Below are 19,470 nucleotides of genomic sequence, written 5' to 3'. Positions count from 1 at the left end.
TTGGTTATCTGATTGTCAATGCCTGTTCATTATAATTGAAATAATTTCCTTATTCGCTAGACTCTTTTTTAAAATAATTAAAATTGATCAAATTATTAATTTAATTAGTTTTAAAATTGAAGGGTTAAATCACCTGGCAAAATAAAATGTGATTTTTGCTTACATTAAAAAATTTAAGGACCCAATTATATTTTTGCAAGAAGCATATGTTTGCAACAGTGACAACACACACCTTTTTAGACAGTTGAATAGATTGAATTTTTACTCTTCATTTCAGGGTAAATCCAGAGGGGTATCGATTTTTATAGATCCTACAATTTCCTTTGTCCAACATAATGCTGTGCCAGATAAAGAGTCATTTTGTTATTGTGCCAGGGAAATATAATAAATTAATAGTGTTTGCTAATGTTTATGCTCCAAATGTGGATGACCCTGGATTTTCTGAACATTTGTTTTTCATCCTTGAATGATTTGAGCTTTAACTCAGATAGGAGGAGATATTAGTTGCTGGTTAGATCCAGTTTTGGACCACTCATCTTCTAAATCAGCCATTTTGAATAGATTGGCTTTATTCATTTAATTCTTTTTATTAAAATGTGGTATTATTGATGTCTGATGGGTTTTTTTTCACCCAAAAGATAGGGAGTATGCATATTTTCTCATGTTCATCACATATATTCACGGATTGACTTTTATATTGACAGTCAAATGATCCCACTAACTCAATCTCGTGAATATAAAAATTATAGTAATTTCCGACAATACTCCTGTGTTCTTATCTTTAAACTTCCTTGATCTTCCCCAAATAAACAGATATTGGCATTTTAATTCAATCTTACCATCTGATAAAGATTTTTTTTAAAGTTCTTGGAGGAACAAATTCATTTATTTTTTGAAGATATTTCCGTCTTATTGTCTGGGACGCATTCAACGCTTTCATTAGGGGGCAAATTATTTGGTATACTTCAAATATTAAGAAAAATGCCACTAAAGAGAAAACTGATTTAGCTAACCAACTGACACAATTAGATCAAAAGTATGCTCTTCCTCCAGACCCTGGTTTATATAAATGGCGTGTCGAAATTAAAACTAAATATGATTTTCTTCTAAAATACCCAATTGAAAGCCAACTTTTGAAATTTAAAAGTCATTTTTATATTCCTGGAGATAAAACAGGTAAACTATTATCTAATCAATTAAATTTTTTAGTAGCCAAATGACAAGTTAAAGAAATTCGTAAAGCTAATGGTGATATGACAACTGATCATTTAGAAATAAATGATACATTTATGGAATTTTATTCTGAAATTTATAATTCCAATTCTACTAAGGATAATATTGTAATGATTTTTTTTAGATTAATTAGCTTTTAAAGGATCATATAGATCAGTAGCTCTCAACTTTTTTATTTCCACTCACATACCACTTTAAGTATTCCCTATGCCATAAATGCTCTGTGATTAGTAAGGGATTGCTTAAAGGTGGTATGAATGTGGAAAGAAAAATTTTGAAAACCACTGTTTTAATTGTACCTAATTGACTCATTATATGCACGGATTAATAACTCCAAAGGAAATGGGCCAATGACAATTTTTCTCAAGCAAAATATTTCAGTAACAATTGGGTCTAGAGCAGTTTTTCTAAAATTTCCCTTCCCACTCACATACCACTTGAAACAATTCCTTACTAATCACAGAGCACCAATGGCATAGGGATTACTTAACTTGGTATGCAAGTGGAAAGAAAAAGATTGAGAACCACTGGATTAGATATTAAATGTTTTAAAGATCTATTTATTGAAGGGAGTCTTGCTTTTTTTGAACAACTGTCAGTTAAATATAGCTTACCAAATACTCATTTTTATTGTTTAGATATTTAAAAGATACAGATTAGAGATTTTTCATGATCTCAATTACATACATCCCCTAAGATCTTAGATAAGAATTTAATAGATGTAATTTTTAATTTGCAACCTTTTTACAATAGTTCAATATTTAACATTTATGACATGTTGCTGGGAATAAAAGGGATTAATTTAGATATTTTTTTTAAAGCCTAGGAAAAGGACATATAGTTTTCTATCTAATGAAGAAACTTGAAATGTAATTTTTAAATTGGTTAATGCCCCATCTTTATGTGCTTGTCAATCCCTCCTACAATTTAAAGTAGTCAAAAAGGCCCACATGTCCAAAGTTAAACAATCTTGCTTTTATTCAACAATAGAGATGCATCACTAATTCACATGTTTTTGAGACTTGGGAAATATTGGCAATATTTCAAACTTTTTCTGTACTTTTAAAATTTTAAGCCTAATCTTTTAACTCTCTTGTTTGGTATTGTTGGAGAGAGGCATAACTTTAATAGCATATGATTTGTATGTATTAAATTTTATTTCTCTTGTGGCTAGACAGGCAGTGTTGCTTAGATGGAAGGATGATGCTCCAGCTATTCATGTTCAATGGTTATGTGACGTTATGTCATGTTTACATTTAGAGAAGATTCAACGCTCAATATCAGATTTGTTTTCAAAATTTTCAAACACTGTGGGGACTCTCTTTGAATCACTTTCAAAATCTCTGATTCAGTAATGATGCAGAGGTGTTGACTAATAAACATTACTGTGACATGGATTTTTTTTTTCCTTTCTTTGCCAAACAGCTTTGGTTTTGGTAGTGGGATTAGATTTTCTTTTTATAATAAAATATTACCTAATATCACTTAATAGTATGATCTGAGTGTAGTGTATTCTGTGTTTTTAAATTTTTTTTTGACTTTTAATATGTATTCTTTTTGATGTGGAATTTCTTTTTCAATATTTTCTATTGCATTCTGAGAAATAATAATATCAAATACATAGATGTATATGATATAAAGATCAGGTAAAAGTAAATTAAATTTACAGATAGTAAACAACAGTAAATGAGATACATATGATCCATGTTGTCTATGAAAAAGGGGGGGAGGAGGGAACCTTTAATGTAATTTCTTACCCCAACCTATTCCCTGAGTGATTACAATCAAAGCCAGGCATCAATGCTCATAATTCAAAAAATGAAGAAAAATAAAAAATGCTTTTGATAAAAAGCAAAAATAATTGATCTATAAATTTTGAACATAATTTTTAAAAAACCCAAAGAGAAAAAAAATACTCGTTTTAGTAGTTAAACACTTAATTTTCTCTAGAGAGAGGGATGCCATAAAATCCAATAAACATTGGGTATGCATGGGAGGGACAAGATCTTAAAACTACAGCAAAATGGGATTGAGATGGAGTCAAAATTAAGTCCATTGGTCCACTCATTCCAAATAAAAACAGCAATAAAAGGGCTCGGAGACAGATTTATATCAGGAATTAAAGATAGTGTTGTACATACCTTTTTCTAGTAGTTACAAAGGGAGGGATATAGCCAGGACATATGATATAAAGTACCTTCTTGAGTTGTACACTTCTAATCACATTTAAATGATACATTGGGTTAAAATATAGTTAATTGAAATTTGGAAAAGTGGGCCTTAGGAACTACTTTAAATTGTAATATGGAATGTTTAGCACAGAGAGAGAAAGAATATACATTTTTAAAAAAGAGAAACCATGCATCTTCAGCAAACAGTTGTTGAAAGTCATGTTCCCACATTTTCTTAATGTTAGATAAAGAATTAGTGCTAAATCTTAAAAGTAGTTCATAAAAAGCTGAAAGCAGTCCTTTCTGATTAGATCTAAAAATTATATACTTCCCAGATAAGGTTAAAATTAAAGACTTGGGGAAGCCTCAATGTTAAAGAGTTTAAAAAAAAATACTCCTAATCTATAAATAGTGAAAGAAATGTTGATTTGGTAATTTATATTTGGCAGATAATTGGTCAAAATAGAAAAAGTTTTGGTCTATATAGAAGTTCAAGAAAGAGTGAATACCTAACCTAGACCATTGATTATATCCAATGTCTTTAACCGAGGACAAAAAAAGGAATTATGTAAAATTGGACTAATTAATAAAAATCTATGATAACCAAAATGTTTTCTAAATTGGAACCCAATACATCTCATTACCAAATTAGTAGTTAGTATGGAGAGTGAAAAAGGCAAATATGCTCCAAGTATTGAGACAAGAGAATGTCTTTTAATATCCAAGTTAATCCATCCTGAGGCACATGAATATTCATTATGATGTGTCCAAATAATGATATCTGTGGAATTCCATGAAAAATATTGAAAAAGAAATATTTTTATTTTGATTTATTAGTGTTAAGGGTTGAGGCTGTGATTGGATCATTGGGCTGTAGGTGTGAGGAATTGAGAAAATTGTCCAGAGCCTGCACAGTAGTTGTGTTCATTACTTAGCATTACTTAAAAGGAGGAACAAGCCCAGGAGTGGCCTGTGTCGGAGTGGCTTAAGGACAGAGTGGGACATTAAAGTTGTGCCTTTGGCTCTCAGTGCCTTTGTTGAGCAGTGACTTGAGAAGAGATGCTGCTTGAATCCAATAAAAATATTTCAAAAAATATTTCAAAAAATATTGAAAAAACTTAACCTTTCCTCCACTCACTTTATACAGATATCCTCTGGTATTGCTGACCTGGTTCTCCACCCTATATAAGCCTCCCTTATTCTTATACACCTCTATTGTCTCTCATCCCCCGTTGTTCTGAAGAAAAATATTTGAGCTCGGTTATTCTTTCTTCACAAAACATGTTCTCCAATCCAGGCCATATCCTGGTCATCTCCTCTGCACCCACTCAAAAGTTTCCATATCCTTTCTATGTTGAGGGAGCCATAAATGAACTCAATATTCTACAAGTGTCTTTTCAGGATTTTTGTAGAGCTGCAATATTACCTCATGGCCCTTGAACTCAATCTCCCACCTAATGAAGGCAATCTAAGTAATGCTTCTCTACCTGAATGTAAAGCATGAGAGTTTGTGTTTTAGGATTTTTGAGGATAGAAACCTCAGTGAGCTTAAAGTGTTGTCCCTTTCAATAAAACATACAAGGAACAGAGGTTAGAAAAAAAAAGTTTATTCCATGACTAATATCAGATAAGGGAGACATAGTTGGCTGAGTGGTTAGCGCAACACCTTTACAGCACCAGCGATCGGGACGGGATTAAAATCTCTTGCATTCTTCAAGGAATTTGTACGTATCCCCGTAATTGTATGGGTTTCCTCTGAGGACTCCAGTTTCCTCCCACCATTTAAAAAAAAAGTACCAGGGATGTAGGTTAATGGGGCTTAAATTGGGCGGCATGGACTTGTGGACTGAAATGGCCAGTTACCATGCAGTATATCTAAATTAAAAACAATTTAATGCTAATAAAAAATGCTAAGGAGAGCAAAAGACTTTCCTGACAAATGAAGGGGCACATTTCCCAACAGGATCCGAAAACATGTACTGTATAAAATTGCTCTATTTAGAGTTCAACAACTTTTAACTGTAGAGCACTGTATTATTTTTTGGACTTGCTACAAATTTCTAGCTAAGTGTTTTAAGTTGAATAGCTCGTACTTAATTTAATATACTCTGGACAGCTCAATATTGCTGAAAATTAATAGTCAAAGAAATAAAATGTATTTTTTAATTACATTGAACCATTTCAACACACAACAGAATTTAAAAAAAAAGAGCATTAACTTTATAAGAGCTTTAGAACGTGTAAGTTTGAATTTGGATTTAAATTCCCACTAATACAAAGCTTTGCTTGACAATCATTTTGGTGAGAACTTCTTTATTGGCTTCTCTTAATCACAGCATATCTATTATCTCGTGGAACTTGATTATTTTCAGTGGATCAAAAAAAAAGAAAATCTCAAATTTTGCATCCCTCTTCATTAAAATCAGTAGACGATGCCATGAAATGGTAGCAGGCCTCCTGACACTAAATGATTACATTGAGCTGATAAATGGTGTGTAAGCATGAATAAAGATGAGAGGCTAAAATTAGAGATGAATAAATGAGACCTTTGAAAATAAAGAGCCTTTGCATTTAGCAGACATGCACTGATCAATGTGACAGAGATTCGGCATGATTGGCGTAGTGGTTAGTGCAATGCCTTTACAGTATCAGCAATAGGGACTGGGGTTTGAGTCATGCACTGTCTGTCAGGGGCTAGTACATTCCCCCATGTCTGTGTGGGTTTTCCCCAGGGGCTCTGGTTTCTTCTCACTGTTCAAAACGTAATGGGGGTTGTAGGTTAATTGGGTGTAAATTGGGCGGCATGGACCCGTGCGCCAAAATTTTTTGTTACTGTGCTGTATGTTTTTTAGTTGGTGAGGAGTCAGGAGAGTCTCTGGAAAAACTGTGAGTAACAGTGGTTTAAACTTTTATTTAGGCATGTAGAAGCTAGGAATAGCAGAAGGTTAAGTATTTATTTATTTGTACATGTAGAGGAGCTAGGACTAGCAGAGTTTTAAAGGACTGTTAATTTATTTAGACGTGTAGGGACTAAGGTCAGGGAGGGGGCCTAGTGCACAGGCGCATGATGTCGTTCAGGCAGTAGATTTAAAAAGGGCAGGACAGCTTACCTTGTTTCTCAGTTAGTTTACCATTTAGAGTTAAATATTTAAGTGATTTATTAATGTTAAGGATTGAGGCTGTGATTGGATCATTGGGCTGTAGATGTGAGGAATTGAGAAAATTGTCCAGAGCCTGCACAGTAGTTGTGTTCATTACTTAGCATTACTTAAAAGGAGGAACAAGCCCAGGAGTGGCCTGTGTCGGAGTGGCTTAGGGACAGAGTGGGACATTAAAGTTGTGCCTTTGGCTCTCAGTGCCTTTGTTGAGCAGTGACTTGAGAAGAGCTGCTGCTTGAATCCAAGAAGGTAAGTCTTATCAAGGGAGCTTTCATCAAAGTTAATGGAGTCAGCTAGGGCTATGGATTGTTTAGGATGTGGGAGATCTGGGAATGTATAATTGTCTCAGATAACCACACCTGCAGAAAGTGCATTCAGCTCCAGGTACTTACTGACTGACTTCATCAATTGGAGCTGGATGAACTGCTGGTTATTAAGGAGGTTGAGGCAGTCACTGAGAAGAGTTACAGGGAGGTAGTAACCTGAACTAGACAGAGCACAAATAGCTGGGTGACTGTCAGTGGAGGAAAAAGGAAAGCACAGGTAGTGAAGAAGGGGAGCAGTTGGATTTTGTGGTCTATGTGGTAACCGATGATATTAGATTGGAGCAGAGATGAGGTCCTCACGAGGGAATTAGGTAGTAAGTTAAAAGACAGGACCTCAATCTCAGGATTGCTGCCTGTACTAGATAGCATATTAATAGAAAGTTATGGGTGATGAATGTATGGCTGAAGAGTTGGTGCAGGGGAAAGAGCTTCATATTTCTAGATCATTGGGATCACTTCTGAGGAAGGCCAGACTTCTATTAAAAAGAATGGGCTGCACCTGAACTGGAAGAGAAGAAATATCCTGGCAGGAGTGTTTGCTAGAGCTGTTGGAGAGGGTTTAAACTGGTTTGGTGGGGGGGGGGGGGTGGGAATCAGATTGTGAATGTTATACGAAGGTAGTATTTAAAAAGCAGGATGCCATGAGTCCTATGTTGAGGAAAGATGGGAAGGGGCAAATCATAAATGCAATCGGTCAGAAAGCTTGAAATATGTCCATTTCAATGCTAGGAGTATAAGGAATGAAGTTAGAGCTTGGATCAATACATGGAACTGTGATTTTGTAGCTATTATTGAAACCTGGCTGGAGGAAGGACAGGATTGGATGATGCAAATATCAGGATATAGCTGCTTTTTTTTAAAAAAAAAAGGAGGGGAGGAAGAAGGGTGGGGGGAAGGAGTGGGATTGTTGCTTCAGGATAGTATCAATTGTACATAAGGAGGACACTGAGGAAGGTGAGTCCACTGAGTCAGTAATCAGAAATAGGAAGGGAGCAATCACTGTACTGGAGGCCCCCAAATAGTCTCCCAGACAATGAGGACAGTTCAACAGGCAGATTTTAGAATGGCGAATGAAATACATGATTATAGTCATGTAAGATTTTATCTTTCCTAATATTGACTGGGACCTCCTGACTGCAAAGGGGATAGATGGAGCTGAATTTGTTAAGTATGGTCAAGAAGGATTCTTGACACAATATGTTGCCAAGCCGATGAGAAGAGAGGCCATACTAGATCTGGTGTTGGGTAATGAACCAGGTCAAGTGGTAGCCCTCTTGGTGGGGGAGCACTTGGGTGAAAGTGATCACAACTCCCTTAGCTTCATTATAGCTATAGAAAAAGACAAACTCAGGCTAACTCGGAGAGTGATAAACAGGGGAAGAACTAATTATGAAATGATTAGGTAGGAACTAGGGAATATTAACTGGAAAGAGATGTTCAATGTGGAGAGCACAGACGTATGTGGAGGAAGCTAAGGGACCAATTGAGCTGGGTCCAGGATAGGTTTGTCCCACTATGACAAGGAAAAGAAAACTGGATGATGAAACAGGTAAGCTGACTTGTAGAGAGGAAGAAGCAAACCTATGTTAAGTATAGGAAGCAGAGAACAGATGGAGCTCATGAGAAATGTATAGAAGCTGGAAAGAGCTCAAGAAGGAAATTGGGAGCGCTCAAAGGGGGCATGAAAAATCCTTTGCAGGTAGGATTAAGGATAACCCCAAGGTGTTCTATGCATACGTTTATTAAAAAAATGATGGTAGGGCCACTAAAAGATGAGGCAACATGTGCATAGAAGTGGAGGAGATCCTAAATGAATACTTTGTGTTAGTATTTACAAGAGAAAAGGACCTTGATCAGAATGAAGTCAAAACAGAGCAGGACTATGTATTGGACAATGTGCTGATTATAGAAGAGGAAGTGTTAGATTTTCCAAATAACACCAAGATGAATAAGTCACCAGGGCTAGATGAGATGTACCGTAGGTTGCTGTGGGAGGTAAGAGAAAAAGTTGCAGGAGCATTAGCTTTGGTCTTTGAATCCTCTTTGTCTATGGGGGAGGTGCCAGAGGATTGAAAAATGACAAATGTAGTTCCTTTGTTTTATTTAAAAAAAAGGTAATAAGGAGAATCCTGGGAATTATAGACCAGTGAGTCTCACATCAGAGGTATGTAAACTATTGGAAAGGGTTGTTAAGGATAGGATATAATTTACTCAGGAATAGTCAGCTTAGCTTTGTAAAGACGAGGTCATGTCTCACGAGCCTAATTGAGTTTTTTGAGGAAGTGATGGAAGAAATTGAGGGTAGGGAGGTATATGTGGTCTATATGAATTTCAGTAAAGGTGTTTGATAAGGTCTCCCCATGAGAGACTTATCCAGAAGGCCAAGAGGCATGGGATCAGTGAAACCTTGGCTATCTAGATTTTAAAAAATTGGTTTGCAGGAAGAAGACAGTAGTAGTGGAAGGGAGGTACTCTGCATGGAGGGCAGTGACTAGTGGAGAGCCACAGGGATCAGTTCTTGGTCCTTTGATTTTTGTGAATTTTTAATAAATGATCTGGATGATGGGTGAGTATGTTTGTGGATGACACTAAGATTGGAGGAATTGTAGATGGAGCTGAAGGTTGTCAGAGGATATAGACAGGATTGGGCAGAAAAATGGCAAATGGAGTTCAATCTGGACAAGTGAGATGATGCATTTTGGCAGGTCAGATCAAAAAGCTGAGTACAGTAGGTTAACTAAGAGTGTGGATGAACAGAGTTATTGAAGTTCATTTCCATACATTCTCTCAAGGTAGTTGCTTATGTTGATGGGATAGTTAAAAAAGCCTATGGGATTCTGGGCTTCATCAATAGGGGGATTGTGTAAAAGAGTAGAGAAGTAATGTTGCAGCTTTATAAGTCTCTGATGAGACCATATTTGGAGTATTGTGTCCAGTTCTGGTTGCCTCATTATAGTAATAATGTGGAGGCTATGGAAATGGTGCAGAGGAGATTTACCAGGATGTTGCCTCATGAGGCAAGGTTAGAAAAGCTGGGACTTTTCTCTTTGGAGCATAGAAGGATGAGAGGGGACTTGATCGAGGTCTACAAAATTATGAGAGGCATAGATATGGTGGGAATAAAGGGAGGGAAGTATAGGAAAGAAATCAGGAGTAAAATTTTTTTTTCACCAAGTTGTTGAGGCCTGGAATGCCTTGCCAGGAGTCGTGGTAGAGGCTGAAATATTAGGGGCCTTTAAAAGACTATTAGATTGGCACATGGACAAAAGGAAAGTAGAGGGTTTAGCACTACTTGGAGGGGTGAAGGGCCTGTTCAGTGCTGTAAATGTCTTAATTTGGGAAAAAAAATCCCTTCCAATTTTAGTCATGTCTAAAACATTCCTTAATTATATGGTTTCCAGCTTTACCTTTTTGGCGCAGGCTAATCCCATGAATCCTCTCCTGCAGGCGCACACATTCGGCCTGATGCACTTACTTCCAAACAAACATTTCTGCTCACAGATAGCTGGAAACATAATAAAGAACAGATGTAAAGACATATTTCCAGGTAAAGAATAATTGCTTACATTGTAAGATTAGAAGTCATGGAAGAACACTTACCATTTTCATCAAACTAACCAATGGGGTTACATTTTAGAATTAGATATAAATTATCTATTCTGTTTGGTTCTTCTCTGTTTAGTCTATTGCTATTTAAACTTGATCTGGGTACTTTTGTCTTTAATCAATATCTCAATCTTCAACATTGACTGGATTGAACTAACAGTCAAGAGAGGGAAAATGTTGGGGAGCCGCATAATCCATTTGGGTGGCACAATTAGCGCAGTGACTTGCACAATGCTAATACAGCGCCAGTGACCAGGATTCGAATCCATTATTAATGAGTTTGTACATTTGCTTAGGGGTCCTCTGGGTGCTCAGATTTCCTCCTACCCTTCAAAAATATACAGAGATTGTAGGTTAACTGGAGCATTTGTGGGCACTGGCATGTAGGTCAGATGCATCTGTTACTCTGTTGTATGCATGCCTAAATTATTTCAATTACATTGGCAATCTCCTGCTTTCTCTGCAAATGGCAGTGTAAACTCCTGGTTGAGCATGGATGTTCAGAAGACACTTGCATCTCATAATCTCTTGAGCTTCTATTACCAAATTAACTCTGAGCAAGATCACATTGGTACCTAATGCAAAAAATACACAAAAACCATTATAATCCTAAGATCATGAGAGAGAATGCTGTTTGAATTCCCTTCTTACACCAAGGTGAATTAGATTGTGTTTCCATAAACAATAAATTATCATTCATGATGGCTTCTTACCTATTTTAAAATGAAAAATTTTCAACTCATTAACTCTCATAAGTGTTACAGGCCAGAGCATACCAAAGGTCATTTATATAAAATACTCGTCATAAATTCCAAAAGAATATTCAGAAGATACTTTTTTTTTAACCCATGCCCTCCTTCATCTGTCTGGGCAATGAGTACAGGAGCAAGGAAGTCTTGGAATTGGATAGGACAGTAATTTCTGGCAACCTTCCTGTATTCCACTGCCCTCCGGCCTTCCCACATATAACCGTTTACAGTGTGGAAACAGGCCATATCAGCCTTTTGAGTCTGCGCCAATTCACTTGAACAACTCCACTAATTCTCCCCTCTCAGTCCATAACTCTCCAACCCCCTCATATCCATGTACACATCCAATCTTCTCTTAAATTATAGAAAGGACCCTGCTGCAACTATCTCCTCTGGAAGATCATTCCATTCTGCAATCACTCTGAGTGAAGAACCATCCTCTAACATTTCTCCTAAAGTTTTTCCCCCTTAACTTGTGCCCTTTTGTTTCAACCTCCCCTGCCCTCAGGGGAAAGAGTCTACTCACATCTAGTCTATTTCATTCATAATTTCATATCCCCTCTCAACTGACTATGTTCCCATGAATAAAATCCCAGCCTCCTTAATCTTTCTCCATACTCTAAATATTGTAAGCCAGGCAACATCCTTGTAAATCTTCTCTGCACCCTATCTATATCCTTCCTATAATTTGGAGACCAGAATTGAACACAATACTCCAAACCTAGCCTCACCAATGCCTTAAACAGTCACAGCATCACTTCCCAGCTTCTATACTCTATAGTATGATTTATGAAGGCCAGCAAACCATTTGCCTCCTTAACCACCCTGTCTACATGGGAACGCACCTTCAAGGAACTGTGTATCATAACTTCAAGATCCCTCTGCATACCTCAATGCCCTCCCCTTAAATGCACATGTCCTATTTTGTTTATTTTTTTCTGAAATGCAGCACCTCACACTTGTCTACATTAAATTCCATCTGCCATCTTTCAGCCCACTCTTCCAAACAAACCAAATCCTTCTGTAATCCAAGAAAACCTTCCTCACTATCCACCACTCCCCTTAATTTCATATTGTCTGCGTATTTGCTTACCCAGTTAACCACCCCCTCCTCCAAATCATTAATATAAATGATAAACATCAGGGGACCCAGCACCCATTTTTGTTCCTTTTCCCATATCACCCTCTAAAGACCTCCCGCCTACTTACTGTATGTTACTCACCAGATCTCCTCTCTCATCTATCCTTCACCTCTCCTCCAATGGTTCTCATTGTCACAATCCTGGTAGCCTGTCATCCACCACCCTCCCCACTCCTCTCTCTCGATCTAGCTCACTCTTTCAGCCTTCCTCAGTCTACTTGGAACCTGCTGGTCACCATCTCACTCATCCACTCGCAGTCCTGTTGTAGGTTCTTAACCCAAAGTGTAGACAAAATCTTTTCTCACCACAGGTACTGCTCAGCTTATCTCGATTTTACTTCAGCAGTGATAAAATGAAGACTTGGATTCTCCACCTCAGTTGAAGGCTGAACAAGGCTCTGAACAAAATGTGTACAAATCCTGTACAACATTTCTGCCCTTGAAGTCTGTCATTAGCATCTGTAAATTTTGATAATGTCTGACTTCTTAGTCCAATCCTTTATCTGAGAGATGATCTTATAAAGGTGTACAAAATCTTAACAAGAATAGATTGGGTGAGCTCAGTGTCTTTTGCCCAGAATTGAGGAATCAGAGAATATAAGCTAAGGGGGGGGGGGGGGGGGGGCAAGAAAGATTTAACAGGAACATGAGGATTAACATTTTATTTTATATACAGGGTGGGTAGGTGTGTGGAATGGGCTGCCAGAGGAGGTAGTTATTGCAGGTATTATTGCAATGTTTAAGAAATAGATAAATGCATGGAAAGAATGGGTTTAGAGGCATATGGACCAAATGCAGACAGGTGAGATTAGTTTGGTCAGCGTAGGCATATTTCCATGCTGTGAGGCTCCATAACTATGAATGGTGAAACAACAATAGTCTGAAGAGAGTGGCAATCTGAGCACCTATTTGTTAGCTTTACCCACAGGACAGGTCAGCTCCGCTTGCTTCTGGGCTCCACATTTCTCCCTATTGATACATTGCAAGGATACAAGGTTCTGCAGGAGAATGGAGCAAGCAAGAAGTCTGCAGATGCTGGAAAACCTTAGTAACACGAAGCACTGGAGGACTCTATTGGTCAGGCAGCATCTGTGGAGATCTCCAGACAGTCGATGTTTTGGGCTGAAAGCCATTCATCAAGAATACCAAGAACCAGACAGGCACTTATCTTTCTCGCACCCTTCCCCCATCACAGCTCCTCGATTTTTTTTTTTTTTTTACCCGCCCGCCCCCCCTCACCTACATTCACTGCTCACCTGCCAAGCTGTGCTTCTCCCCCTCCCCACCTCTACCCAGCTCTTTCAACTCCTGAAGAAGGGGTTTTAGCCCAGAAATGTTGACTGTCTATTGCAGGGGTGGCCAAATGGTGGCTTGTGAGCTACATGCGGTACTTTGACATGTAATGTGCGCTCACAGAAATATGTTGGTTGGAGATACCAGCACTCCCAACACTACCTTGGGACACTCCAAATATCTGTAGCCAGATCAGGGGGTCCCTGGATAGTCTATCTTGGGCTAGTGACAAGGAGAGGGAGGAGGGAATGGGCTCTGAAGGAACAGCCCTGCAGAGGAGAGTAGTGAGCAGCATGTTGGAGTTGGCTTCTCCTCGCTCAGGATGGGCCACACCACAATCCTGTCAGCAGGAGATGTGTGGAAGAGGAGAAGGTTGAGTTGAGGATTCTCTGCAGGGAATGGCTGCAGAGGTTGTGAAGCTGGGATTGGGCCACGAGATCTTTGAGGCATGGCCTGTTCCAGAGTCTGTGTCTGTCCAGGCACTCTGGCAGGGGGAAGCAAGATGACAGAAATGGGGAGGAGGTCCTCATCCATGCAACAAGCCAGGACAGAGCTGGAGCTGACAGCGGCAGTGAAGGTCCTGTCAGTGGGCAAGGCCTGGCCCCACCAGATGGAGAGTCAGCACCAGGCAATGCAGACTTTTGACTGCTCCGTACCCCAGCCTCCGCTCCCCACATCCCGCCCATGACTGGGAAGAGGGAAGCAGAGGTTGGGACAAAGAGCAGCAGAGCTGTGGGCCCTGTGGCCTTGCCCTGCTGCAGGAGGCAGCTTTGGATCGGGTCACTTACCGCATCTCAGCTGTGGATGCAGCAGTGCTGCAGATATATGCAGAGACCAGTGGCAGCAGCGTTCCCGAAGAGAATACATTAGGAGTAAGAGTCCTCCATTTGGCCTGTGGAGTCTGCTCCTACATTCAATGAGATCGCAGCTTATCTAGCTATGGACCCAGCTCCAGCACAGAAGCCTAATATGCCTGAAATTGCCTTATCTCAGAAGCTAAACAGGCTCAGGCCTGGTCAGTAATTGGAGGGGAGACCACCTAGGTGTTGCAAGTTTCTGTGAGGGGTGCTGGACCAGCGGCGACTCCCTCTCCGCCTTACGGTTGACAAAATGTAAAGAATTTCATTCTTAATGTAGTATCATGTGACAATAATGGAACCTGTCACCTTTCCCACACAGCCCTCAATTCCCTTGTGGTTCAAAAATCTATCTTTAATGAGGCAACTTATCTTGGCAGATATTTCCACAGAAAATCAGTCAGGTATTTAAAAAAAATTATATGTATACATGTACTTTTTGATAATTGAAATGAATACAAATGAGCAGTTTTAAAACTACAAACATCAATAAACATTATTATGTACATGTATTTCTTAATATTTATGAAAGTTTTCTAACAAAATCTACATGTAAGATTAAAAATGGGTGTTTAATATCTGGCTGTCAAACATCGGAAGTTTATCGTATAGGGCTATTGCTTCCTATGGATGCTGGCTGACTCACTGAGGTCCTCCAATATTTTGTGTGTTCTGCAGAAAAATGTGGACTTTTACAGTTGGAAATGAGAGAGGTACTGTTTAGATAATTGTGGATATGATAAAAATGAATGGGGATTTTTCCAATTCAAACAATGATTAGGAGAAGATTATTTCCACTGCTTATCAGAGATACCTCATGGCAATTACCTTAAAAACACCAGTTCTTTGCAGGAACAATTGAATTAATATTTGAAAAGGGGGAATAAGTGCCAGGAGAGGGTACAGCAATGCATGGACATACTGAAAAGACTGATGAGTTTAGGTAACCTCCAATAAACACCAATTACACGGAAGCACGAGGGTCAGGCAGGCATTTTTAGAGAGGCTTTTCACATCAATTTTTCACATCGCAAAGGTATTAAAGTCCATAAATTAAAGTATTAGTGCATGAAAAATGAACAGCTATAGTGACACAAAATGCAATTATATTGACTTTAGACTAACATCAGCTACTTACGAGTCTGACACAGCATTCCTTCCCAGCCTGCCCGGCAGTGACAGGTACTTGGTCCCACACATTCTCCATCATTCTGGCATTTTTGTAGACATATTGCTGTGTATACAAGTAATAATTGACAATCTATTCATGCAGATTGAAAATATAAACTCTGTATGGATCAGGGAGAATAAGATAAATTTAAAATTTGAAAATCTGGGCTCTGTTCCAGTAAAGCTGAGAAAATAAATCAGTAACCATAAAGGGTCTTTGAGGATATAGTTATACAGCCTGTTGCTTGGCGAGACCACAGTAAATAGCAAACAAATGAAAACTCACAAAAGGAATTAAAATGAATATCAGATTACATTTCTGATTACACAATGCTTTTGCAAAGAAGGGGCTTATAAATAATTTAAAAAGGCAAAGAATATATGAAATATATTAAATGTGTGGCAAAGTGAACTACTGGCTCAAATAACATTAAATATCTCTTGCGGGAAGAGACATGGGCTCATTGTTTAGGCTCAATGATTTGTTCCTGTGGCAAGTTGATTTTGACCAGTTAAACCTTTGATATTTATATTCCTACTTATTGCAATACATACTTACGTTGATTGCACCATTTCCCTTTCCATGCTGATGGACAGTCACAAATATCTGGGCTCACACACTTTCCTCCATTCATACACATTGGGTCACAGATGCCTGCAGCAAGAAGAAAATGGATAAATACTAATTTTTAAAGACCATTGACTTTGCATTATAAATCTGGTATTGTTGGTCTTTGTAGATCCCTCATACTTTCCTGGACAACTGGATGTTTATCTGATAAATAGGCATTTGTAAAACTAATTAAAAGCTGTAGATATAAGATCAAACCAATGTCAAAATGAAATGGATGATATTCATTCAGTTTTGATTCACACTTTGTCAGGGTGATCCTTGCCTTTTTTCCAAAACCGATGAGCCGTTCATGGAAACACATATTACTTGGTATATTAAATAATTGGCTGAAAATATTTGGCACAAAACACAAGTAGAACTCACTTTGCTGACATCTTCTCCCTGTGTAGCCTTCAGGACAGGAGCACAAATTATTTCTCATACACCGGCCACCATTCTTACAGGGGGGATTGCAAATAGCTGCAAAGGAATAGATGGTTTTAACTTTATTTGTAGGTACTTCCATTTAAATTATTTCTTTCCTGATTTCAATTCTAACAAAGTCATGTCTTAATAAATTGTTATTTATGCACCTTACTATAGAGATATGATAAGCCTTTTATTTGTTATACTCTGTGTGTGTGTGAGACTTATAACTGGTATGTGGAAGTATAATTTATATCTCAATGTTTTAAAGCTTTTGCTGTTAGAATTAGAAAGCAGCTTATAATTATAAAATGGGTGAAATTACAAAGTGTGCCATAAAATGTCTGAACTCATTTCGCAAACTCTGCAGAAAACAGGTTGTAGACCTTGCTAAGACAGAGATGAGATGGCTTTATAAATATCATTAAACATTTTATCTTTTACAGTGATGTTGATTATTTACCAGACAAAAACTCAAATCATTTTTTTGTGTAAGATAAACACCAAAAAACAGGCTGTTCAAGCTGGAAACTTTTTAAATGATAAAATTACGAAATGCAAATGTGGGGTCACTTCTCCCACTTACACATTTGAAATTGTATATAGAATGAGAGCTAAAGGCATCAGGACGGGTGTCAGAAATGAATCTCTCCTGATTAGTCTGACTCACTTCCTATATACAAATTGACTATTGCTGAAATAGATTTGTATGCTTTAAAATGATATTTTTCTGTGTGCTGTATTCTGCTGTCTGATTTCACTTCAGTGCGGATTGACTTCCACAGCTGCTTCCCGTATTTGTCCGAATTTTTTTTTAAAGTTGGAGTGGCCCCTCCAGGTTGCAAGCGTTGGGCAGAGTTGGTATGGAGATCTGTCTATTGCACATGCAGTGAGATCCCTTTCTCTTCTCTTTGATTATTTCATTCAGATTTACAAATCAACATGAAATTCATCAATTACATAAAAGAAACAATCTTATCATTTGATGTTGATTTTGAAAAATACAAGAAAAGAAGAACAAGCCCTAATCCTCCCCCCTCCCATCCACCCAGGAAAACAAAGGAGAGGAAAAGGTCTCATTAGATTCATTAATCTCCTGCCATGGGACAAATATCCTGACTTGCCCAGAATCGCAGATGCGGGGTGGGGAGGAATCATTAAGAATCTACATCTACATGTTGAAAATATGGACTCAAATTTTTAGAAAAAAAAAACTTTTCCCTAAGGTTTTAAGTAATTTTCTCCAGGGGAATTCAAGCATATATTTCCACTGAGTTGTATCTAGATGGGAATCGGATTTCCTAGTAACCACCACCAATGCGATCTGTACAAATTCTAATTGGTATTTTGATAGTCTCATTTTGGGTCTTGCATCTGTTATATTTCCCAATATAAAAAAAATTCTGGTATCTGTATAAATTGAATCTGTGTGATTTGTTCTAGAAGATTTCCCAAATCTTCCCATAAAGGACTCGGTTTGAGTGCAAAAAGATTCCTGTTTCTTTGCCACATCTAAAACATTGATCTGATATTTCTGCTTTTAATTTGTGTCATTTTCGCAGCAAGCTATAGTTGGTGCAAAAATTTGTGTTGCCCCAATCTATACCTTGCGTTAATAGTATTGGTCATGCTGTCCTGACATAAGTCGGACCAGCTTTTTTCAGTATACCCTAATCCAGTGGTTCTCAATCTTTCTTTTCTTTTTCAATCTTTTTATTATTATTATAATTTATAAACACATACAGTTCAAAGAGATATAAAAAAATACATAGTAAGTAATGATATTACTTAATATTAAACAATAATATTACAGAATAAAAATATATCATAAAAAAAATTTTTTGATCAGTTTAGGGTGTGAACTATCTCTAAAAAAAGATATAATTAATAACAATATATGAAAAAAGAGAAAAAAAAACCAAAAAAAGAAGAAAAAACAAATCTGAATTAAAAAAAACTTTAAAAAAACCTACAGATATAGCTAAACCACGCCGATCACTCCGATCTCATCTTACAGCCCAATTATCATACATAATCATAGAAAGAAAACAGAGCCAGATCAACTCACCACAAATGAAAATATTGAATAAATGGTCACCAGGTTAACTCAAACTTAGAAGGGAATTCATAGACAGAGTTTCTAATTTTCTCTAAATTTAAACATTAGTATAGTTTGGGTAAACCATTGGAAAACAGTGGGAGGATTAACCTCTTTCCAATTTAATAGTATAGATCTTCTAGCCATTAGTGTAAGAAAAGCAATCATACGATCCGCAGGAAGAGATAAATAAGTCAAATCTATCATAGGTAATCCAAAAATTGCAGTAATGGGATGTGGTTGTAAATCAATATTCAAAACAGTAGATATAATGGAAAAAATTTCCTTCCAATAATTCTGTAAAGAGGGACAGGACCAAAACATATGTGTAAGGGAAGCTATTTCCAATTGACATTTATCACATATAGGATCGATATGAGAATAAAAGCGATGGAGTTTATCTTTAGACATATGAGCTCTATGAACAACTTTAAACTGTATTAGTGAATGTTTTGCACATAGAGAAGAAGAGTTTACCAGTCGCAGAATTTTATTCCAATCTTCATTAGAAATATGAAGGTTGAGTTCTCTTTCCCAATCATTTTTAAACTTTTCAAAAGTCCCAGAATTTATTTTTGTAATTATATTATATAATTTAGATATCACACCTTTTGGAGGGAATTTTGAAT

General features: G+C 37.4%; 1 protein-coding gene and 1 long non-coding RNA gene across 13 annotated transcripts in view; one reads left to right on the top strand and one right to left on the bottom strand.

The window, feature by feature from the left end:
• The window catches only part of LOC138761998 (von Willebrand factor D and EGF domain-containing protein), a 327,980-nt gene that overhangs the window by 8,865 nt on the left and 299,645 nt on the right, over positions 1–19,470 (bottom strand). For all 12 annotated transcript variants that reach the window (XM_069935108.1, XM_069935109.1, XM_069935106.1 and 9 more), the window contains 4 exons: positions 16,702–16,797; positions 16,264–16,359; positions 15,673–15,768; positions 10,296–10,393 (listed from right to left, as the gene is read on the bottom strand). In XM_069935108.1, coding sequence (XP_069791209.1) covers positions 10,296–10,393; positions 15,673–15,768; positions 16,264–16,359; positions 16,702–16,797 — 386 coding nt within the window. The remainder of the gene's footprint in view (positions 1–10,295; positions 10,394–15,672; positions 15,769–16,263; positions 16,360–16,701; positions 16,798–19,470) is intronic.
• The window catches only part of LOC138762000 (uncharacterized), a 34,658-nt gene that overhangs the window by 8,319 nt on the left and 6,869 nt on the right, over positions 1–19,470 (top strand). The gene's annotated exons all lie outside the window — the stretch shown is intronic.

The sequence above is a fragment of the Narcine bancroftii genome, chromosome 4 (assembly GCF_036971445.1).
Source record: "Narcine bancroftii isolate sNarBan1 chromosome 4, sNarBan1.hap1, whole genome shotgun sequence".
Taxonomy (NCBI): Eukaryota; Metazoa; Chordata; class Chondrichthyes; order Torpediniformes; family Narcinidae; genus Narcine; species Narcine bancroftii.
This window is presented reverse-complemented; position numbering and strand designations above follow the sequence as displayed.